The 24,828-nt window shown below is 49.6% G+C and overlaps 1 protein-coding gene across 1 annotated transcript in view; it reads right to left on the bottom strand.

Annotated features, from left to right (window-relative positions):
• PLXNA4 (plexin A4) overlaps positions 1 to 24,828 on the bottom strand; it is a 440,680-nt gene that overhangs the window by 95,909 nt on the left and 319,943 nt on the right. Inside the window, exons 5-7 of the mRNA XM_040471931.1 lie at positions 14,963 to 15,063; positions 2,018 to 2,141; positions 1,161 to 1,314 (exon numbers count right to left, since the gene is read on the bottom strand). Coding sequence (XP_040327865.1) covers positions 1,161 to 1,314; positions 2,018 to 2,141; positions 14,963 to 15,063 — 379 coding nt within the window. The remainder of the gene's footprint in view (positions 1 to 1,160; positions 1,315 to 2,017; positions 2,142 to 14,962; positions 15,064 to 24,828) is intronic.

Below are 24,828 nucleotides of genomic sequence, written 5' to 3'. Positions count from 1 at the left end.
TGTGCACTGGGAAAGGGGAGCCGCTCCCCTAACAGGACTCTGATTCAGGGGGGCCCAGTCCCAGGACAGCCCTGAGAACATCTGCAGAGGGTGCTTCTGGTCTATTCTTCCTTCCACACTGTGTTCCTGGCACCCACCCCTCATCTGCTCACCAGCTCTCGTGTGCACATACCCTGACAGGCTTGCATGCATGGTGTCCACACCAGACTCACAGAATTATAAACATACACATTGATTAGCTACCAGGACAAACATGTAGACGCTTTGTAATATTGCCACAAGCCACGCAAGAGATTTTGCATGTATGTGCACGTATGTGCACCCACGACTTCCTTCCCCATCTCGGTAAGGAGACACCCTGGTCTTACACCCCCTCCTCTGGTGGGCTCAGGGCTCCGTTCAGGCGGGTGTCCCTGGAACCCTCAGCTGGCGCCAGGGAGGAGCTGGAAGCCCATGTTTAATTCACAGCCCTGACCCCAGGCCCCCACTTCCAGCCTTGTTCTGTGCCTTCCCCGAGAGCCTCATTAATCAATCAGCTTGGAACAAATGTGACAAGCCCAAATGGGAGGGCCAACATGGAATCAATCTGCCCAGGCTGGGCCTGTCCCTCACCGGCGTTGGGCCTCTGTCCACCCCTGTTCCTCCCAGTGCAGCTGGCCATGAACGTGCAGCTCTGGGAAGGCAGGGCAGGGTGGGGATGGGAGGCAGTGGTTTGAGATCAGTGACCCAGCAGTTCAGGCAGGGGACAGAGCCATAAGAGCCCTGACATAGGCACCCCCCGGCCATGCTCCTGACCAGCTGCCCCTCCCGCATTGCCCCTCCACACCACCCTCTCCTGCTCCAGGACAGTCTCTAAACTCAGCTGGCACATTCTGATGCTGTGGCCTTGCCTCTCTCCGTGCTCTCTGCAACTGCTCCTACCTAGGATGAGGCCGACTCCAGGATGCTCACCTGGTTTCAACAGTCATTTCTGAGAGCAGCAAAAAGACACTTCATCCTCCTGTCCTGTATCATACCCACCAAAGCACCCCCTTCCTCTGACTCTCCCCTGCCAGTGGGCTTCCTCCGCGCCCCCCCCCCCCCCCCAACGCCTGTCTTGAGTTCTCATCAGGCCAGGAGGAAAGACATGCCACCCAGCTTTGCCTCTGGGGAACACTCACCATTCTCTGTGATTATTCGGGGCACCTCCTTGGCTGCTGGGGAGTAGCACTGGATCTGATTGCCTACCACCAGCCCATCCATCTCTGACAGGTCCTCAAAGGTGCAGTTGACTCCAGCTGACAGCTCCGGGACATTGTATGTCTCTAGGACCAGCTGCGAACAGCCCCGGCAAGGGGAGAGAGAGGAAGAGAGTGAAGTGGGGCACGGAAGGGTATGTAATAAAAGGAGAAAGAGGGATAGCAAGAGAGATCAGAGAAAAGAAAAGAGAGAAAACTGGAGGTGATATTAACATAAAGAAAGCCGCGATTGATTACAAGACCAGAGGTGGTGGGAGGTAAAGAGACAGACACAGAGGAGACTTCGTTACATATGAATGGATTTGGCCCAGCAAATGGGAGGGCTTAGGGGATTTGTTTGTAGAAAGAAAGGTGGGCAGGACTGAGGTACTGCTGGCCAAGCTCCTCTTCCATCATCCCCTGTTTTGGAAAAACGGCAAACCAACCGCCAAGTGCCCAGTGCATGAACATGGGCGATATCCTGCCCCTTTCTTCCTCTGCACATGAATCCTTCCCATCTTGCAGACAAAGATATAGTTCTCATCATCCTCCCTCTCTTGGTCACCCATTCAATCATTTTTGCTGTCACACTTTCCCCTATCTTTCCATCCATTATGCAGAGGGCCTTGCCCCAGTATTCCTGTGCGTGTCCCCCTCTTCCATCTCCAGGGACACATTCTTTAAAGCTGCTCTCGAGCAGCTTTGCTGGTCAGGCTTGGCCCAGTTCTTAAGGACATTGGGGGGCTTTGGTGGGGAGAGGGTTCTCCCATGACCCTGGACCCGGATCCCACTGCCCTTACCAGGACATTGTACTGGGACACAGAGATGTTGCTGGGATGGACAGTCAGCCGGACACACTGTTTCATCTCAGAGGCAAACCTGCGGGGCTCTCTGGACCTCTCACAGCGCTCCTTCCGGGTGCACCTGGGAGGGACGAACAATGAGTGACTTAGGAGAAGGCCACTTGCTCCAGTGAGGGGCTGGCATGGAGGTCAGGCACTTCCAGTGGCTCCCAGGACATGTTCAAACTCGATGTGTCCAGAATTGCCCTCTTTGCCTCCTTCCTCCAGCCTGTTCCTCCCCCACCGTGCCTGAATGTGAAAAAGATGGTTATTCTAATCACTTGTTGCCAAGTGCAGAAACTTGGGGGTCATCCTAAAGACCCCTCACCTACTCCTCATTAACATAAAGAGCTGCAAAGTCCTGCTATTCTACCTCCCCATCCATCCTCAGCCCTGTAACTCTCCTCCCCTCTTAGGCAAACTGAGACTTATTCTCACCCCATATACAAGATACTCTTTCCGATTTCCTTGCCTTGTGCTGGCCGCTTCTCTCTGGACCACCTTCTTCCCACACTTCCCCTGTCCAGCTTCTACCTACCCTCCAGACGTGGTTCAACCATTGTGCATCTGCAATCTCTCCCTGCTACCACCTGAGGCAGAGTTCAGAGCATTTGGGGGTGTCCAGTAGTCTAGAAAGTCTTTGATTGTATTATAATTATTGGGTTAAGTGCAGCCTCTCCTACCAGGTGTGAGCTCAAAAGAAGAAATGATGCCTGACTTATTTTGGAATCCCCTGTATACCTCATGTCCAGCAGCCAGAGGACAAATGTAGGTGGGTGGGAGGGAGGGAAGGAAGGATCAAAAGAGCCGAGTGTAGCAGTTCAAAGCATGCTTTGGAGCCAGACCGCCTTGGATGGGAATCCCAGCTCCCTGGCCCAGGGTTACCGTTAGAGAAGGTTTGCTATTATTGCTTAGCGTCCCGTGTTGTTCAAAGTACACTGCGTCACGGGTAGACTCCATCCAGGGTGATCTGGGATCTTACAGTCTTCGCTGATGGAGCTTGTGAAACATGCACATAAGAATCATGTACCTTCACCCAAATGTGCACACCCCACATGGGGGAAGATGCTTAAACTCTCCGCCAGGGCCAGGGCATCCTTGCCTTACAGTGGGAGTTCACCGCATGGAGGTATCTGAGCTTTGGGGAACAGGCTTTTAATGCAGATCTGATAAGCCATGTGAATGTGGACCTTTGCTGAGCGGCCATGATCTGGAAGCTGTGGACTCCTGATTCTGCTGCGGGGTAAGGGAAAGCAGGGTCCTTAGAGGGACAAGCTGAGGTAAGCTGGGGCAGCAGGGAGATGGTGCCTGAGTCATCAGGAAGAATGCCACAGGGAAGGAAGACAGCTTTGGCTTCTGTGGGAGGGACAGCCTAACAGTGGCGAGTCTGGGGGGAGAACTCTGCAAATGAAGAAGTCACTGAAGGCATGGACTAAAGGAAGAAGGGGAGACGCAGGGACAAAAATGATGAGTGCAGAGTAAATTGGACATGTAATGTGAAAGTGAAAAACAATTCTAAGTGATACAATCATGGCTACTAGTCACTGAGCGTTTCTTGGGCTCCCTGGTAAGAGGCTTGCGGTTTATGTCAAAGTCTCCCAACAATGCTGCAAGGCAGGTACCACTTAAAAACCCATTTTATAGACCAGGAAACTGCAGGAAGGGTAGGTAACTTGCCCGAGGTCACCAGCTCAACAGAGAGAGCCAGTATTTGAACACAGATGAACCCTGGAGCCTCTGCCGTGCTGTACCTCCCTGAAGCTTCGAGACTGAGGAGGGAAGGACAGACCCCCTCTTGCTGCAGACTAAACCCATTTCCCTGCCATCTTGATGTTCGATTCATGTTGCTTAAGGCAATTTCAAAATTTCCCTTCAAGCTTTGTCTCTAAGCTAATCACTTTTTTTTTTTTTTCTTCTTGCCTGCCACTGGGAAGCACTTTGAATATTATTACAACTTGTGAATTCTCCAGGATCCTTCTAGGAAACCCAAGAGTGAAGGGTCAGACATGAATGTGGTCACCTCCCTGGCACTCCCTGCCTGCTCTAGCCGACCATGGCAACAAGGGCGTCTGCCTAAAAGTCTTGGAAGTTAATTTACCAGGCTAGCTCCTCTGTGAGGACTTCATTACCTCCAGCCATTAAGCTAATGTTATGGACTTTTCCAGGGTGTCTGCACTGACATCGCTATTAATAGTGTTATTACTCCCATTAACAGCAGACCCAGAGAGCTGGTACAGGCTTAAATTATTCACTGACTCCCCAACTTTGAAGTTCGTATTTCCAACAGCAATCAGTAGGTCTGAAAAATGTCTTTGATCAAATTATGAAGGGAGAAAAATGAACCTGCACCCAGGCCAAACCTTACCTGGAGTTACTAAATACAGACTCAGATGGAGAAGAGAGGACTCTACTTCTCTTGCAGGTGTACAAAGGTACTTGGTTGGGGGGGAGGGTCTCAAGATGAGGCACACCTGCACGGTTTGCTGCTTCCAAAGTCGGTGTGGCTGCATCCTGCCATGGCTCCCCAAATTTGAGAGCCCCAAAACCACATACTCGTTATCCCCCTGACCCCCAATTTAGGTCTTACCAGGGAAGCCACCTGTAGCTTATAATTTCAAACATCCCATCTAACTGTGTAATCTTGGGGAAATAACTTAACCTCTTCGTGCCTCAATGTTCTCTTCTACAAAATGGGGACAAAACAGTATCTAAAAAATAGGGTTATTATGGAGAATTCAATGAAGTTATGCATGTAAAACATTTAGAACAGGGCATAGCTCGTACGCGATAAGCCATCAGTACACGTCCACTAGCACTGTGACCCCATCAATGCTCCGCCTTCCTCATGCAAGCTCTCTAAAACACAGCTGACACAGAAGCACAGATTTTCCAGACTGGTCCATGGGGCAAACCAGAGACAAAAAGGCAGAGATGGCTCCAGCAGTTTTCCTCCTAATGAGGGACGGGGAGCCCCAGAGACCAGGAGGGAGGAAAGAGGGAAAGAGTGGTCTGGCTCGCTTGGAGTGCTGCTTTCTCAGTAGCTGTCAAAGGGTATTGAGTACTCAGCTCTGTTAGTGGAAAGTCAAGTTTAAGGTCAGTGTCAGGGATGTTTTGACATTTCTACTACCCCTCAGGGCCCATGAGGGCCGAGGCTGCAAATGCCCCAAAACACAGACAGCTGACCTTAGATGTGAGAGGGTAATGGAGGGGGAAGGATGGATTCCTTCGGAGTCCTTATGGGGAATGTGAGGGTAATGGCCTCCTACTCTTCTAGGACTGTGATTTCTCATTAGCCCAGGCAAGAGTTGGGAAGTGTGCAAAGGATTAAGTCATGACTTTTGGGGGTAGCGGGGTGGTGGCTTGTTTCTTTCAAAAGGGCTCCAGGTACTTCCTATGGCATTTCCTTCAACTCCACTGTGGGAGGACCCTGGAGCTGGAGGAAGGACCTGCTTCATCCGTTTGCCAGGCAGGACTCAAAAAGCGCATGCTAGGTGACTTGGAGTCTTCAGACAGTCATCCATGGGGCTGCCATCACCACGCCCTTTCACAACACAGATCTGCATGTGGCCAGCAGGAAGCGGGCCCCCGAGAAGACAGCTCAGGCCCCCAGAATTGGAGTCTGGCTCTACTAACTTCGCCTTACGCCCCTTCCGCATTCCACTTTCTCTGCAGTTGGGCCCTCCAGCCCCAGTTCAGAGGTGCTGAAAGGCCATGGGGACAGAGGCCTGGCCCTTGGAGGGGTTATTATTCAAGCCAGTGGTTCCAATGAGATTATCCTCTCTAATGAAGCAGCCACCTCCGCCCTCCCCTAAGCCTGAACTTTCGCTGCTGGAGAATTCCCAGCCAAGTGGAAAATTGGAAAAGAGAAGAACAGAGAAAGGAAGGGGGTGAGGGAGAGGGAAGAGGTGGTGATTAAGTTTTTTAGAAATTAATTCCTAAGGACAGCGATAGAAATATTAACGTCCAGTGCCACCAACTGGGTGAGCAAATTTCAATTTGGAACTGGGGCTGGTGGGGTCTGGGTGAGGTGGGGTCTGGGTGAGTCTCCAGTTTGGGGGGTAGGTGCTGGTCTGTCCCCTGGCCCTCCAGCAGGGGCCCACCCGCTTTGTCTCGCAGAATGTCTCCTGACTTCTCTCCATAGCTGACCCCCTCCCCCATCCTTAAACATCTCGCATTGGTCATGGCCTGGGCTTAAGTGTACCCTTGAGGGGAGCTGGGTTTAGAACATGAGGAGGTTGAAAAAAATGAGATGGGGTTAGGGTTTCCCAAATGAGCTTTCCAGAAAAGTTAAGAGGAATGCTTACTAGCAGGGGCTCTTAGGTCACTGTATCCACATCTGGGAACCCTGATGAGGGAAGAAACTGGGTTTGCCAATACCGTTGGCCTTGCCCTCTTTAGGAAAGCCCACAGAAATGGGAAGACACATCTGTGAAGCCTAGAGGAAGGTGAGTTACAGAATGAAGGGACCCTTTCCAGGCAGATGAGTGTGCAAGAGGTTTCTTATACAAAGGGTGTGGATCAGGTGATCCCTGCAGTGTCACAATTCTAGGATCTGGTGACTAACACCATGGTCTTGACCTAAGGATTTAGGCTGTTCTTAGAGATGTCCCCTTTGCCATCAGCTGCTGAACTGGCAACTGTACTCACCGCCCTTTGCCTTCTCTAAGGCTCCAAAGCCAACCTAAGCAGCAGATGTGGGGTACCACACCTCCTGGGTCTCACTCTCCAAAACAGGAGGAAGGCACAGGACTTAAAGGCACCAGCAGGTTCAGAGCCCAGAGGAGGCCCAAGAGCCGTTGTGGGCTTATGTGGTCCACATGGTCCTGGCCCACCACCATAGGCTGCACAGAGGGGCTGAGCTTTGCCCTGGGTCCCAGTTGGGAGTCTTATCTTGCCTTCCTTTCAGCCTGTCTTCAAACAAATGATATATTGAACACACAAAAAAGGGGATGTCCCTTTTCTGAGAAGAGAATTTATGTTTCTGAGAAGAGAATTATATTTAGCAGGTGCCCAACTGGAGGGGGAAGCAGGGATGGTCTCTCTCTTCATTGGTACTGTTGGGACCTATTTATTTCTATTGAGGGTGAGGGGAGGTTAGGAAAGTTGAGGTGGAGAGAAGAGTAGGATTGGAGGGAGGGAGAGGGACAGAGGGCAGGAGAAGGAGAGAGAGAGAGAAGAAGAAGGAGGAGGAGGAGGAGGAGAAGGAGGAGGAGGAGAAAGAGGAGAAGGAGGAAGAGGAGGAGGAGAAGGAGGAGGAGGAGAAGGAGGAGGAGGAGGAGGAGAAGGAGGAGGAGGAGGAGGAGGAGAAGGAGGAGGAGGAGGAGGAGAAGGAGGAGGAGGAGGAGGAGAAGGAGGAGGAGGAGGAGGAGAAGGAGGAGGAGGAGGAGGAGGAGGAGGAGAGGGAGGAGGAGGAAGAGGAGGAGGAGGAAAAAGCAAAGGCAAGGTGTAGCAGCCTGATCCACTGTCCCCTCAATCCAGTCAGTAACAAGGGGGCTGCTGTATGTTACTTGAGACACACTGACCAGTTACTCTGGTTGATTTGATCAGCTTGCACACCACACATTACCCAACAGCCTGGAGCTTTCTTTAATGTCACCAAGTCAGGTGCTGGGCAGCACTCTGTGTGAGCTGGGCCACTCTCCACACCATGCGGCCAGGATGGCATGGCTGGACACACGTGGCTAGAATGTGTGAATGCTGGTATATGGCTGTGCACATCTGCACTTCAACCTCAGACGCAGCCCAGCCCCTCAGGCTGTCCCCAGAAAGTCAAGTCATTAGACTGGGAGGGACACCCCAAGATCATATGGACCACAGGACTTTCCTAATTCCTATGAGCTGATGGCAGTGCTGACTGAACATCCTTTGGTCATGAAAGCATGTGTTATACACATGTATGTGGGTGGGGGTGGGGAGGCAGTAGTTGGGAGAGGAAAAAGCAAGATACCTTAACTCATACTATGTATCTGCTGGGACACAAATGGAAAAACTCGACTGTACCAATATCTAGTCTGGGATTCCTCCCTCTGGACCAGGGGCTGAAAACTTTTTGGCAAAGAGGGAAGACCAGAGTATAGACCGCAAAGGTTGCTGGGCAGAAGTGATTCTAACAATTCCTCACGAGTGAGTGGGCATCCTGCAAACGGCTCTCAGAGACACCGGTGCCTTAGCAGGTTGGTATTAGGTAGTCCTTTGATACAGCTTAAGGAGAAAATGAAACCAGGCTATGGGATATACCAAAAGGCAGCAAGGAAGGACTTACATGTTTAGAATCCACTTATACTCCATTAAGGGGACACTTGGCCATGGCTATGGGACAAACTGTGCATGTTCTCAGGGGCCAGTGAAGACCGAGACCCTGAACACTGCCTACATGGTGTAGCTGGTTGGAGTTGCTCAAGGCAGGGAAACTTTCCAGTGGTGGGTTTGTTTTGGCTGCTCAGCCAGAGCTTTCTGGTCTTGGAGAGGACAGGAAGGGCTGGGGACCATGGAGGAGGTCGTGGGGTCTGACCCACTGCCTCTGCTTCCGCAGTCAGTGCCATCAGGGTGACCTCCAGGCACAGTGAGGGCACGTCACTCTAACCCCTCCCTTCTGCTCTGGGTGCCAGTACTTTTCCTCTCCTTCCCTTTCCCTTTCTCCATCTAGGCAGAAATGATATAGAGAAGAAAAGGAGTGGATACTGAGCAGTAATCTGGGCCAAGCATCAAAGGGTGGGCATTCTTCCAACAGAAGAAATCTGCAAAGAGGTGGGGACACCAGGGGGCAAGAGAGACTTGGGCAAAGCTGGTCTTATCTTTCCCCTGTTGATGTCTTGGGTTACATGAGCCTCCCAGGAGTGACGCTGATGAACCTTCTTCAGAAAGGTAACGTCTGGGCCAATCGATGTGGCTGGGTCTGCCATGGGATCCCGTTACCCGCTGAGACTGAGATCGGCTTCTCAGCCTGGGCCTGGTCGGGGGAAGATGGGAGGGAGGCCTGGGGACATGCCAAGCCTGGTTGGAGGGAATGTTCTAGGCCCAAGACAGGTGAGGCTGGGCTGGAGGCTTTCCTTTACCTTCCCCCAAGTCGGAATAGGTAGGGTCAGGCCCAAGGTAAATGCCCTGGGAATGCAAGCTCAAGATTCACAGACAAACAAAAACCCAGCTTGTTGAAACTGTCGTTGCCATTGGAAACCAGCAAGCCTGCAGGCTGGGTCAGGGACCGTATGAGAGGACAAAGGGGCGATGCTCTGTGCTACTGGCTTGGCAGGCCCGTGCTCTGAGACAATCAAGAGTGAGTAACAGGAGGGAGGCTTCAATTACACAAGCGTTTCTTAAGCCTGTTCAGTCTGCACCCCACCTGTGCCCTTGCTGGTAGAAAGGACCCTTTCAGCCACCTGAGCCACCTGTTAGTAGGGGCCCTGCCCTTAGACTATTCACTCTCTCTCTTATGCTCTCTCCTTCTGTTCCTTGTTTCTTCCCCTCCATTTCTCTCTCTCTCTCTCTGTCACACACACACACACACACACACACACACACACACACACACACACACAGCTTCTGCTGCTCGCTTGCTACCAAGTTCTCACCCTGCTACTTCTTACAACCATAAAAAGTTGGCAAAAGTGACAGAAAAATGGCATGTCTTGATACTCAAAGGAACCCTCTTCCTGATGCTCTTTTGCCCTGGTTTCCTTAGGTTCACTCTTGCTGGGCCCTGAAGCACTTAGCACAGGGGCTTGCCCATGATGCGGCCCTACCAAATGCACTGATTCCGGTGCAGTCTGCAGCCCCCACCCTTTCCCTGGCCCAAGGGCCCCAGTTCCCATGAAGCTTCAGGGCAGAGCCAGTCTAACGTAGTTCCCCTGGATCCCCTGAGCCTAGCACAGTGCCTGGCACCAAGGGAGCAGGGCCAGTGTGAAAGTTGTATGGACAAGGGCTACGGGGGCATGGCACCCCCATGCATGATAAAACCCCCTGCATTTGTCACCACGCTCCCTGCCTGGCAAACAGAGGGGCCCCAGGGGAAGCATCTGCGGGCTCCCTCTGGTCCTCTGCCACTTTCTGCTCTGATCTGCCTGCTCCAGCTTTCTCTGGCCACGTCCTCATGCATCTCTCCCAACCATGAATGTCTGGCTGGCATCTATTTATTTTTTTTTTATTTAAGAAAAAAATTTTTTTTCAACGTTTATTTATTTTTGGGACAGAGAGAGACAGAGCATGAACGGGGGAGGGGCAGAGAGAGAGGGAGACACAGGATCGGAAACAGGCTCCAGGCTCTGAGCCATCAGCCCAGAGCCCGACGCGGGGCTCGAACTCACGGACCGCGAGATCGTGACCTGGCTGAAGTCGGACGCTTAACTGACTGCGCCACCCAGGAGCCCCTGGCTGGCATCTATTTAAAATGAAAGGAAGGAAATAAAATAAAAAATAAAAATAAAAATAAAATATAAATAAAATAAATACAATTAAAATTAAATTAAATACATAAAAATAAAATGAAATGGAGAGTGTATCAGAAGAAATAGTGTCTGGCTTCAACCTGAACTTAAGCAACTCGGAAGAAAAGTCCACTGGAAAGAATGGGAAGGAGCATGAGAGAACTTTCTGGATGAAGGACATTTTGTGTATCTTGATGGGAGTGTGGATTACCTGGGCCTTCCCATTTGTCAAAACTGTTCAAACTGTATGCTTACGATCTGCTTATCTCACTCTGTCTATATTTAACATTATATTCTGATTTATAGCATCTTAGAAGATCCAGGAACCTTCTCTTCTTCATCCAGCCATGTGGACCAGAGCTTCTCCTCGGTCATTAACCCTGGGAGGGAGTGTCATGGTGGGCAGGCTGGAAGGCAGTCTTGACCTGGGGGTGCTCATTGAGCTGTATCCTCCCAGAGGAGTTGAGATTGACCATGCACTGGCATAGACCCCAGCATCAGGAGGCTCAAGATTTCAGAGAACATCACCTTGACCTACAACGTCCTTTATTACCTTATTTCATCCACTTGCCACGACTATGAGAAGGTAATGTTTCTTCTTCATAAACAAGGATGCCAAATTTCTGATGTACAGAGTTACGACTGAGCCTCATTAGTTGTGGATTCCATTTTTGTAAATTCACCTACTTGCTGACATTTCTTTAAAATCCCCACACTGATACTTATGGCACCTTTGTGGTCATTCCTGGACATGAGCAGAGTGGAGAAAAACTGGAGTGGTCACATGCACACATTTCCATCAGAGGCTGGACAAGGTAGTGATACTCTGCCTTCTTGTTTCAGCTCATACTATAAACAAATGTCCTTTTCATGGTCTATTTAGTGCCACGTTTTGTTTCATATTTTTGTGCATTTTCTTGGTGACTTCACCCTTTAAAATGGCCCCCAAGTGTTGTGCTGAAGTGCTGTCTAGGGCTCTTAAGCATGAGAAGACCATGATATGCCTTATGGGGAAAACACATGTGCTAGATAAGCTGTGTTCAGGCAAGAGATGTGGTGCTGTTGGCCGTGAATTCCGTGTTAATGAAACAATTTCTATTAAATAAGGTGGCTTTACACAGAGACGCACTGGGGCACCTGGGTGGCTCAGTCGGCTAAGCATCCAACTTTGGCTTAGGTCATGATCTCGTGGTTCACGAGTTCAAGCCCCATGATTCTGTGTTGGATTCTGTGTCTCCCTCTCTCTCCGCTCCTCCCCCACTCATACTCTGTCTCTGTCTCTGTCTCTCTCTCTCTCAAAAATAAATAAATAAACATTGTTTATACAGAGTACCGACGGGGGAGGAGCAGAGAGAGAGGGAAACAGAATCCCAAGCATGTTCCGTGCGGTCAGCACAGAGCCCCATGCGGGGCTCGAACCCATGAACCGTGAGATCGTGACCTGAGCTGAAACCAAGAGTCAGACGCTTAACCCACTGAGCCACCCAGGCGCTCCCCCCCACTGCCCCCACCGCAAATGTTTTTAAAACAGAACGCAGTTATGTACTGACTGGTTGACAGACATGCTGTGACCAGAGGCTCATAGGAACCCAGACCCGGGAACCACCCCAGGAGCTATGGATCGGTATTCTCTGATTTGGTGTTTGTGGTGACTTACAGAACAGAACCACCATGAGTAATGGGAGCTGCCTATACTTTCCAACCCCCCATAGCACTTTTGCAAAGAGTGAGAAGTAGACTTCATTCCCCGAGTGGAAGTAGCTTTCCATCCCCGTTGTCCTTCTAGGTCCCTCCTGGTTCTCCCACGCCTGTTCTCACCGTGGCATTTTGGGCAAAAGGAAGAGCTGCCAGCAGCTCCAGCAGCAGCAGCAGCAGCAGCAGCAGCCACCGCCGCTCAGTGCTGAGCAGCACAGAGAAAGCCCTTCCCCTGCTTTCTGAGAACGTGTGCCTAGTAAGGGCTGTTCCCACACGCCACATACGAATACGATATGCAAACTTCAAAGGAAGACGGGATGCCAGGTTAACAGAGGTGAGGGGGATCCAGCAGGAGCATCTAGCACTCAGAGGAAGGCAGTTTGAGGCTGGGATGCCCATGGGAAGGGAAGGATGCAATTTAAGTGGAGCCATCTGGACAATCAATGGGGGCTGACCAAAAACATAAGCGGCAGGGCGCCCACACCCAGGGGCTCTCAGTCCTTTCCCAGCTGCGTCACGATTCCTGCCCCAACCCCCGCCTTACACTGCAAAGCATTCCACAGTGCATGGCATGCTTTCGCCAACGGGATCTCATCTCATTCTCCGGTGACCTGGTGAGGTGGGTGAGACCGGCACTGCCATCTCTAATTCACAGATGAGCTGGGCTGACCCAGATTGCTGCACAGCTGGGCGATGTGGAATTTGGCCTTGGTGGCAGATTCCCAAAGTTCATGCCCATGGCTGTTTTCTTTAGGCCACATTCACTGAGCATAGAGCTGCTGGCTTCCCAGTGCAGACTGATGGGCTCCTTCATGAACTGTCCAGATTTCTCCTTGGCCCCAGTTCACCCCTGTTTTCTGCCACTTGACAGGAGGCAGGTACTATGTTTCTGAAGGAGAAACTGAGGCCATACAGGAAGTAATTTCTGGTCCCTCCTCTTCTTCTTCCTGTTTGGCTCAGCTCTGGGGATGGGATACAGGGGTACTCACAGTCTCTCTGCTTCCTTCTCAGAGCCTCCGGGTCCCTCTTCCTCATAGGGCTTAGTGCTATGTGGGGTGGGTCAGTCTCTCTAGGTAGGATCAAAGCTGACATGGAGATCTGTCTTTGGCTCCCCCAGGCATAGAGTGTCCAAGAGGGGCTGGCTTTCCTGATTTGTCCTTGAAGGAAGCCAGGTGTGAGCACCCCACGCCAGGAGCAACTGAGCCACCCTTGGCTGAGAAGAAAGCCAGCTGGCCCAGGCCCCAAAGGAAGCAATGGGTCTGGAACACGGTCCCTTTCTGAGAGGACTCATTGTGGGGGAAAAGGGAAATGACTTCCCTTCTGCCTTGCAAAGTACCATTTGGGCAACTCCTCTGTGCTGATCAGAGCTGATCTGAATTCTGAATGCAATCTTCCCCGTTCTGTTATGCCGGCCCCTCTTGGACTCTGCTACTCTCTGTTACCATACACACATTTGAGTACGTTCCCACCCCCAGTTTCCAGTCATCTCTCAGTTATGTGGGTCAGTGGGTCTCCGTTTTTCCCACCATAATACACATGAGGGATTTCAGACCTTCCCTCAAAGAGCACAAGGACTCATTATGCATAAGCCTGTTCCCCAGGGATGGGAGGGTGACCACTCCCTTGGAGAGGATGTACACCTAAGAGGACATTTCTCACTTTCAGAAGCATTCCTAAATTCTGAGCCAGCATTCCTGCAAACAAGATCCTGCCCACCCCCCACCTTCTCACAGTTGAAAATGACCAGAAATGGTCGTTGGTCACACATAGTTCAGAGTCTTCGCAGGAAGACTAAAGCCTTTCTCCTTAACGTATGACACTTGTGTCCAACATGCAACATGTCTGTTTCAAGTGTTGACTAGAAGTCTGGGGTTCCAGCAGCAGTAGTTTAACTGGGATCAAATTCCCTCCGAGTGGGGCCCAACTATTTTTGGCTTCTCCGGTCAGCAATGCTAAGGGTCTTTGGATCTCCAAAGAAGTGCCTTTAGTTCCCTCCATGTGTCTGGGTTGGTTGTCTATACCCTGTATCCCAGTCCTCAGATCACTTATCAGACCACCATTTACCTCCATTGTATATACTACTGCCTTCTCCCAGCTTCTAGAGAATACTGTGGAACCAGCACTAAGGGGAACATAGGGAGAACACCCAGCACTTGGGACGGGGCTTCACTGGCCTAGTGACCCCAGGCCCAGGGTCCCCTGACAGCCAGATGAGTGCATGGACAGCAGAGGGAGGGTCTTTGGGTGCTACACACTCAAAATATACCCCTCAAATACCAGAAGTTTTTTTGAGGGGTGGATATTGAAGAGTGTTATGTGGACGTTGAATCACTAAATGGAGAGTATGTATCTCGCACATGATTTTGTGGCTTATGTGAGCCTTGAGAAAAAAGTCCAATCAATGCCTTTTTCCTGGTGTTCAGTCCTGGAACATCAGTCCACAGCCATAGTCAGAAATATCCAGGAACCTCCCTCCAGCCCTCTAGAATGTTACTACCCTTGTGATTCCATATCCTAACTCATCATCATTCCCAAGCTGATATTTGCATATATTTCTTATGGGAATTTGGCAATTTAAAGTGAAGTCAGAACAAAAGAAGGGGATAGGATTTGCAAAGGATACAAAAAAGGCAGAGTAAGAAAAGGCAGGGAGAGAAGAGAGATCAACGGGAAGGAGGTTGGTGACAGGGAAGGAGAGGAGGAAGAGAATTATGGGAGGGCAAGGTGGGGGGTGGGGTGGGGAAGTAGGAGGCAGGAGGAAGCTGCCCAGTGGTACTCAGGTACTCACGTGTTGTGGAGCACACACCAGCCGCAGTGGGGATCACCAGAGCCAAGGCACTCACTGCAGCTCCGATACTGACCACAGGACTCCACAGGGACTCTAGTGAGCTAGGACAGGAGGACAAGAAAAGGGTGATTAGGATTTTGCAGAACACCCAGCGTTCACCAGGAAGAGACACTATTCTATGAGATATATCACCTAAATCATTGCAGGAATGTGAAGAGGTCCAGAGCTCCAGAACCAGAAGGGATCTTAAAAAGAAAAAAGAAGGTTTACTTATTTTGAGAGAGAGAGAGAAAGAGGACACACAAGTGGAAGAGGTGCAGAGAGAGAGAGAGAGAGAGAGAGAGAGAGAGAGAGAGAATCCCAAGCAGGGTCCTCTCTGTCAGTGTAGAGCCTGATGTGGGGCTTGAACTCACAAACTGCCAGATCATGACCTGAGCTAAAGTCAGATGCTTAACTTACTGAGCCACCCAGGTGCCCCCAAATAGTATTTGAGCAGGTGGCCACATAAGCATCCAGGGGAGACAGCCACCTGTGATTCTCTCGGGAGTCTTTGAAAACAACCTCCTTAGAGTTCATATAAATTGTTATGAAAGATATTTATATAGACGTATTTAAACTTTCCCACTGTCAAAACCCCAAAATATCTCTACAAACATCCAATCCATGACCTACTGACTTATAATATTAATATTATTATTAATATAATAAACCCAAATGTTTATTTGTTTATTCTTTCTTCATTCTTGTTTTCCTTCCTTCCTCTTTCTTTCTTTCTTTCTTTCTTCCTTCCTTCCTCCCTCCCTCCCTCCCTCCCTCCCTTCCTTCCTTCCTTCCTTCCTTCCTTCCTTTCTTTCTTTCTTTCTTTCTTTCTTTCTTTCTTTCTTTCTTTCTTTCCAGTGTTCTGCCTTCTTCTTGGTTCCCCTCCTTTTGTTTCATCATCTGTGCGGTCCCAGAGAGCACACAAGCCAAATCCAAGACTCTTCTCGTTCTTGTTCTCCATGCCTTTGACCTCACCTTGTAGCTGTTAACCTGCCCTCTCTCTTTCTCATGCTGTTGCCCAACTGGCTCTAAAGGTGTTTCATTCTGGTGCCTTCATAGAACAGCCTTTGCTACCTCTCCTCCTGCTCACACCCTTTTCATGACTGGAGGCTTCCTCTCCAACCCCAGAACCTTCCACTTGCTTTTGCCAGCCACTTATTAATGTAAAATGCTCCACGCGACGTTTCTGCCTAGCCCAATTGCTTCCATTGCCTGCACGCTCGGAAAGATCTTTTGCATTTCTTTGTTCTCCAATGTAGCTTCGCCTGGATGTCTTTTTACATGACTTCTCAGGGCCTGGTACATAGGAGGTACTTAATCACGATACCCAGGATCAAATGAATTTTAATTTTCTTTCAATAGCCTTGGTCTTTATTCTCTAGTTTGCCAGTTTCTTCCTCACAAAAAGGTTTTTTTTAATCATCCTTTTCTATTTGGGGCACCTTTTTATCTCAGCGGAAGACTTCTTACCTAATTTTTCAGCTTGTGCTAAGAGAATTTGATGTGGCCGCCCCTTTTTAATTTTTCGCCATCAGACAACAGGCACCAAGAAGTACAAACCACACCGACCTGACCAAGCCTCCGTGTTTCGTAGGTAAATGCACAGGCTGCATCCCATGCTGCTGCACGGGCATCTGACTCCCTAAAATGATGTACACTTGGCAGGGGCTACTTGTAGCTCACGCACAGGCCAATTGGCACCAGGGTCTGCTCAATTAGTCTCAAGACTGTCTTTTGGAATTAATTAGTAATTAAACCAAACCCCATATGATCGCTCTTCCCTTTCCACCTTCATTTACTTACTCCCTTTATATACCTTCTTGTTTTGTTTCCTCAGGTGCCCGCTGAGCCATCTTACTGACCGCGTGCTGCATTTTTACTTCTTCCTAGTTACCTGTTGGCCTCCTCCTCCCATTCTTCTAGCTTTGCCCTTGGCCTTTGTGGCCCTCTCAGACATCTTTTGGCACTCGTGGGATTTTATCTTTCCCGTTATCACTGCTCATGTAAGCTGCAGGGGCCACGCCTGAGCTCTGCCTACATGCAACCTTCCCATTCTTGCAATTAATTCTGACAATCAATTTCGTACAAATTACCCTGCGGGCTCTACACCTAGCCAGGAACTTACCCTATTCCTATTGCCTCTTTAATGTCTCTCCTCATCCCTTAAGTGGGCACAGACACGCTGTTCATGTAAGCATATAAATAGGGGTTCCCAGCCCAGAGTACCTGGACTCCCCGGAATCCATGAGTGGTAATAAGGTCCTCACGCGATTTTCAATATTTCCCAAAGCGTAATGGAAATTGGATTGTTTCTGTTTTCTTTTTTGTGTGCATACTCAGTGATGTATGTCCCACATTAAGAATAGGAAATATATTATTACTTAATAAATGCAGCTTGTTTAGCAGGCAAAAATCTTTGAAAACATGATGCCTGGAGGGGAAAAAGTAATAAAAGGGGCCATAGATGGTGAAAGTTGGTAACACAAGTACATAATAATGTTTTCATGTGTTCCAGATGCTTGTCTAGCACTCCATATTTTGCATGGGCTTAAGGAGAAAATCATGGCTTGTTCAATCAAAAGCATTTTCTTGGTCTAAACTTAATTAATATCCTCCCCAGTTTCTCCCATTGACATGTTCTATAATCTGTCTTCGATGGATGGGCCGTGGGGCTCTGGGGGTATGCCAGCTGCTTGGCGAACCTGACGTTCTCAAAAGGCTTTGCATTCAGATTTCTAAAAATATCTTGCAACTGGTGTTTAATAACGCCAATACCTAGAATTATAAACTCCTTCCTCTCCCCATTCTAAATGAGAGTGATTTTAGTTTGGTTGGAAAGAGTGTAGGAGCCCACAGAGTGAGATTCAAATCCCGACTCCACCATTTACCAGCAGTGAGGTCCTCCTCTCCCTCTGGGTCTCATTTTCCCTCGTCTTTAAACACGGAGATAAAAATCTCCCTGCACCTCCCGAATTCACGGGATTTCCCAGAGCACAGATCACCTGATAGGTGTGAAGTTGCTTTGTAAACACACAAGGACATTATAAGTGACGGTTATTATTGTCATCTTTGTCCTTAATGTCTCGTTCTTCGTTGCACTGACACATTACCTCTCTACCACACCACAGGAAACTGCTCCGGCAGGTTTCCCTGGACCCACGAACTCCACCAGGAGTATAGTAGGCCGGGAGGAATTTTTCTTCTTTAGCACCTTGATATTACTGTTTCCTCCTTGAACTGTGCTGTCTGCCCCTAACCAGCAGCCATCGCTTCATCTGAGATGAAACTCCGGGGCAGCCCTGCTTCCTGGACTTAGTCAGTGCTTTTACCAGATACTGTAACAGACTTGTCTTTTTCTCTGCTTTTCATCTAGATAGATCCCTGTGGGACAGGGGCATAAGTCCTTCCTAGGCAGTTATCATGAGACCCAGCTTCTCTCGACCTTTTCTTTTAGGATCTTTCTATGTATACACTCAGTCATTTTTGATTACTCTCCTGAGCTTTATCTCGTTTTTTCCCCCCCATTCTTTCTAAAGTGTGGATGCTATAGACCAGGCAAAAAGGTTACCATTACCTGAGAGGTAGGTGTCACTCACCTCGCCTTTCCCAAGGAAGGTCGGTCCTGGGAAACCTTCAAAGGCCCATTTTTTGGCAGCATTCCCCAGAACGGCCAACACCTTCCAGACTGACTCTACATCTCCCCATCTATACGACTGCTTTGCCTCACTCCCCACCCCATGGGTAATTCTGGAAAGCAACAGAAAACTTTCTGACACTTGAGGTCACTTCTGAAAACTAGACGGATTATCCATCATTTATCTTGGTGCGATTCTATACCCTCATGGCTCAGGTTACCTTCCGCACCTTGCTAGGAAGCTGTACGGGTGCCCAGGTGGCTTCCGAGCACCATGGCATTGCGATTCTTTCCCCGCAAGTCCCCAGATTCTCCGCCCACACCTTACACCAAACAAAGCCGCCTCTCCCTTCCCCCATCGTCGGCTCCTCTTCTGACCCTGGAACACAAACCACTCCAGATGCAGAGCCACACGATTAATTAAAACCACCCCACGCTGATTAAAGTCTTAAGCTACAGTGCCAGGCATGCTAATTAACTGAGTGAGGGAATTCAGACGAAGAGGTAAGAAAAGAAAGTCATGGAGGGGGGCTTCCGCTTGGAGAACAAATCAGATGGCGATGTGACCCAAGCCATCCTAGTGATGGATGGTCTCAGACACCACAAAAGATTGAGGTTTGTCCCCTGGTCACTGGACTCCAGGAGAGGTGTTGATTGATGTGTCTGCATGAGCTCCCTCGCTGCTTCTAAAGACAGGAGCCCCACCACCTTGCAGAACCTCTGTGTGTGCCTATGCAGTGCTGGGGGAGAGCGGGGGGCTCCTCAGGCAGAGGGGTTCGGACAGGGCCGGCACAGTTGCATATGCCACTGGGTTTGTGCAAAGTCCTATGGGGCAGCATAGTAGTGGTTCCTCAAAAATCTAAACATAAAATTGCCATACGATCTAGTCATTGCCCTTTCGGGTACACACCCCAGAAAACTGGAGGCAGTGACTCAAACAGATATTTATCGACCCATGTTCATAACAACATTATTCACAATAGCCAAAAGGGGGAAAGCAACCCAGAGCAACCCATAGCCAAAGCAAGCCAACAGACGAATGGATAAATGAGTGTGGTACAGATCGACAAAGGAATACAGTCGGCCCCCTGCCCCCACCCCGCCATCCGCGGTTTCAGTGACCCACAGTCAACCGCAGTCTGGAGGCAGATGATCTCCTTTTCTAATGTATGATCAGAAGGTCAACAGCTATGTCACAGTGCCTACGTCATTCACCTCACTGCATCTCATCATGTAGGCATTTTATCATGTCACATCATCACAAGACGTACAGTACAATAAGAAATTTGGGGGACAGAGAGACCACATTCGCATAACTTTTATTATGCTATATTATTATAATTGTCCTATTTTACTATTCATTATGGTTGTTAATCTCTCACTGTGCCTAACTGATAAATTAAAGTTTATCATAGGTATGTATATGTAGGAAAAAAACAGGATATCTAGGGTTTTGTATGATCCATGGTTTCAGTCATCCACCAAGGGGTCTTGGAACATATCCCCTGTGGATAAGGAGGGACTATTATAATATTCAGCTTTTCAAAAAAAGGCAATTCTGACACATGCCACAACACGGATGAACCTTGAAAACATCGTGTTAAGTGAAATACGCCAGACGCAAAAAGACAACTATTTCTGGTTAGACTAATAAATTCATGTGTATAAAATATTCTGAGATCCTTGCATGAAAAGATTGGCATATTACCCTTTTCAATTTAATCTCACATGGACAAAAGGGTTTTGGATGAATATCTCTTATCACGGACTGTGATGTAACTTTGATCTGTCATTCGCAAGCTCTGGGCCTCCATTTCCTGATTTGGAAAAATAATGTCATAGCTTTGTTCTACCCAGAACCCTTTCTCACCTCCCACCTCATCCAAGAGGCACGGGGCAGGGTCTCGGAATTCAAACTGGTCTTGTGAGGTCAAATGGTCTCTGATTTTATAAGATACTCCGGTTACTGCTTTGTCTCTACTTTGGCACTTCTTATTCGCCATTATGAGTAGGAAACCTGTGTGCTGGTATCTATCTCTGTCTACCTCTATTCCTCTCTCCCCCACCCCTTACCTTTCTGACACTCACATTGGTTTTCTTCACCCTTTTGCCCCAAGGTAAACTTCCCTAAATCATAGAGTGTAGCTTCATCTGGGTTTTAAATACTGTAACTAGAATCATCATCTCTATTCTCTCACCTGTCCGGCCCCACGAACAAAGCCGTGAATGTATTAAAACAGTGGCCTGGGATAGAAAGATAAGGACTGACCGAGACAGAGTGAAGGAGCCCACACAGGACTTCAGCTCATGGCCTTGACCTTGACAAGCTTCTGTACTCTGATCAAGAGAGCCCACCGCCTGGAGCGGCCAGGCCCTGGGTGTGCTCAAGGCAGCTGGGGGAGTTTTCTTGAGTCCTGGCCCCCAACTGTCTAGACTCTGCTTGGTTTCCCTGATATCGGGAAGATGCTTTCTTCTGGCAGTCGAGTCCCACTCCGCCTGTTGCTGTGAGCGTCCCAAAGGGAGCCTGCTGCTCTGTGGATTGCATTCAGACACGTTCCCTAGACACAGCCTACCATCTCTGTGCATAGCTCTCATTTCTTTAAATATTTGACACTCTCGTCGAAATGTGAGTTATTCCTCCGTCTCTCCTCTTATAATTGGATGCCAATGCTGCCGTGCCTATGCTGAGTCTGATGGTGGGGGTTAATTTAAATGTCCGAGAGGCTCCTTAAGTACCCAGTTTCCTTCAAAATTGTCAAAAAAGGGGAAAAAAGATGCAAGAGGACCCATTAAGAAACTCTGAAGGGCTGCTACAGAGCTATCAAGCTGTGCAGGGACTGTGCCTGGTGCCCGTCATCCCTGGTGCTGTCCCATCCATCCCTGTCCTGTCCTCCTGTCTCTGAGCAAAGGAAGTAGAGCTGGGAAAAGCCAGTCCTTTTCCAGAACATTAGTAACTCGGTAATCCATATGGATCTCAGCATCGTGGTCTTGGGGCGCCCCTCCAAACCTCTCCAGGGCCCTTTCTTTCCTTTAGTGGCCTCTGGCTGCCTTTCCACACCTCACTTCTACTGACTTGGGGCCATGCCAGGGCTGCATAAGAGCCCTTGTCTCCTGTGATGACCTCTGACCCCCTCACTGCCAAGGCTTGAACCTGTGGTGGCTGAACACTGGCTCAGGAAGCTGTGTTTATTTCAGGTCATGCCAGGTGCCCGGAACACAATCACTCACATCCTCTTTGCTCAGAGATGGCAGTTATGTCTGACCTTGGCAGGCTGGTCAGAGAGACTGAGGCCAGGAGGCTGGTCACAGGCTATGGTAGATTGTGTCATGAGTCCCAACTCTTTACTCCCCTGAAGTAGCCTCCTACGTCCCTGGGGCCCTACCTACCTGGCCTCACGGTGAATGGAGAGATAGAGTGTACTTCCAGGCCCTTGTACTTGGGCTTGGTCTCAGGACCTGATTTGGTCAATGGGATGACAACAAGCACAAGGCAAAGGCTTGAGATGTGCCTCTGTGGTTGGCCTTGCCCTCTTGCGTTTCTGTCATGGCCATGAAAAGAGATTCCCATGTAGCTGCTTCTCCTTCAGCCAAATGAACCCGTGTGGAGCAGACCTGAGCCCAACTCACAGACAGAAGACAAGCCCAGCTGGTGCAGAAGCTTAAGCCAGAACCACCCAGCTGAGCTTAGCCCAGATCAGTTGACATGCAATGGATGTGCAGGTTATGGGAGTTAATGCTTATTATTATCTGCTACTGACTTTGGAGGTGGTTTGTTACACAGCTCTTTTATGGAAATAGCTAACTGATACACAGATGCTGGCCATAAAGTCACATTAGGGTATAAAGGTCCTGTGACAGGTAGAGGGGAGAGGGTAAATGGAGGAGGGAAAGGTTGCAGTGAGGTAGTTTCTACTTTCTTCTCTTTTTATTTTTTTAATTGTTGATTTATTGTTGAGAAAGAGACAGAGTGCAAGCAGGGGAGGGGCAGAGAGAGAGGGAGGCACAGAATCTGAAGCAGGCTCCAGGCTCTGAGCTGTCAGTACAGAGCCCGACACAGGGCTTGAACCCATGAACTGTGAGATCATGACCTGAGCCAAAGTCAGACGCCTAACTGACTGAGCCATCCAGGTGCCACTCTACTTTCTTTTAAAAGCTGGGTCTAACATCATAAATGAATCTTCCCAGTATATTCCATGCTGACCAAGCTCTCCTAATTCTAGGACCGTAGATCTATAGATCTCAGGGAGGCCCAGCCCCTGGGCAAAGTACCAGAAAAGGCTCTGGAAAGAGAATGTGGTTCTTTACGTGTGGACAGCCAGCCCGCAGCACAGATGCTCAAAGGACCCCCCATGCTGGCCTCCTCGCTGCCCTAGTGCCAGGAGATGGTGTTATCTGCTCAGCAGCAATAAAAGCCCCTCAGGAATGGGTTGCCTTGAACTTTGCAGGTTCTCCTGCTTATTGCTCTCGCCATGGGGTTAATCCAGCAGGGGTCTCCCCCAATAGCAGACTCATGCACAGGGTCAAGGGCAGCAGCCCTGGCTGTCAGCATTGTCCCCACCTGCCTGTAGGCAGGAGTTCTGGGGTCAAGGTCGTCGAGGGCAACGTCAAGAACAAGGGCAACAGCTTCAGAACACGGGGCTTGGAAGCTGAAGGCCCGAGCTCTAGTCTATTCCGGGTGTCTGGATAATCCTGAACAAATCCCTTCCCTCGTTACACCTCCCCTGACTGATTTCTAGATAGGGGGACCCAGGCCTACTCTGCCTAGGAGAACCGGTCGCAAAATACTACTAATACCAATGGTCTGGGAAGCTCTTGCAAATGAAAAGTAGCAGATGTTGTGGAGGGCTGCAATTTGCTGCTATTAATAAGTATAAATGCCTAATAGGAAGCCAGTTTGCTCTGGGAACTCGGACAGCCAAGGAGCGAGTGTTGACGCCGGAATCATCAACATATGCTGTTCCTCATTAGCAAACGGCAGTAGCTGGGCGAGGAGCTCTCAGCGTGATTTCTGCAGAGCCTCCAGAAATCACCCTGTCCTCCGCCTCCCCGTGTGGGCCACACCACAGTGGCCAGTGTTTGTTATTAATCAGACCCCTCACCAAGCGAGAGAGCCATCCCCGTCTCAGGTGCACAGATGGAAGAGCCACAACCCAGAGAGGCTGAGCAGCTTGGCCAAGGTCACACAGCAGGGCAGTGGCAAAGGCAGAAATTGAAATGAAGCAGGGTCAGCAGCCTGCCATCAGGCTCCAACACACCGACTCCCCTGCTGCCGCCCCTGGGGATTGAAAAACCTCCGGTACCTCCACTGAACCCCGGTTCTCAGGTTGAAAGTTTCCCAGTATAGCAGGCTTCTTGCTGGAAGCCAGGAAAGGTTGGCTAAGTCGAGGGGCTGAGGGCCCCTCTGGAGGGCAAAGAGGCCCATCATGGAGTAGCAGCCCTAGGGAGACCTGTAGTAGATCTTAGTGCAGGCTTCCTCCTCCAGGGAGACTTCCTGGCTCCTTCCAATGTGGTTGGAGAGAAAAAAGGGAGTTTGGAATAGCTTTATCTCAGTGCTTCGTGAGAAGCAGAGATTTGGAGGAAAGATAGATAGGGGTGTGAATCCTGGATCTGCCCCTTCCTGTGTGACTTGAACAGCTCATCTTCTCCGAGCATCCCTTTTCTCATCTGAGGACAACGAAGCACCCTGAAGGGCTGCTGCAAGGATTAATTGGGAGGATACATAGGAATGTGTTAGTCCGGGGGCGCCTGGGTGGCGCAGTCGGTTAAGCGGCCGACTTCAGCCAGGTCACGATCTCGCGGTCCGCGAGTTCGAGCCCCGCGTCGGGCTCTGGGCTGATGGCTCAGAGCCTGGAGCCTGTTTCCGATTCTGTGTCTCCCTCTCTCTCTGCCCCTCCCCCGTTCATGCTCTGTCTCTCTCTGTCCCAAAAATAAATAAAAACGTTGAAAAAAAAATTTAAAAAAAAAGGAATGTGTTAGTCCAATGCCAGTAACAACTTAGTCTGTTGTTCCAGCATCTCTCCCAGATAAAAGGCTCCCCTGAGGGGTGTTGTGAAGTCCTCTCTCTTCATCTTTCCACACCTCGTGCCCAGCTCAGGCACGGCAAACGAGAATCCATAAGCAAGAGGGTAAAGGGTCACATGAATGAATGAATTTGGTTCCTGTTGAGCTCATGTTCCAAGAACCCTATGGAATT

Source organism: Herpailurus yagouaroundi, unplaced genomic scaffold (assembly GCF_014898765.1).
Source record: "Herpailurus yagouaroundi ecotype Mexico unplaced genomic scaffold, PumYag 100, whole genome shotgun sequence".
Classification (NCBI taxonomy): Eukaryota; Metazoa; Chordata; class Mammalia; order Carnivora; family Felidae; genus Herpailurus; species Herpailurus yagouaroundi.
The sequence above is the reverse complement of the archived record's forward strand: the minus strand, read 5'-3'. Positions and strand labels throughout refer to the sequence as shown.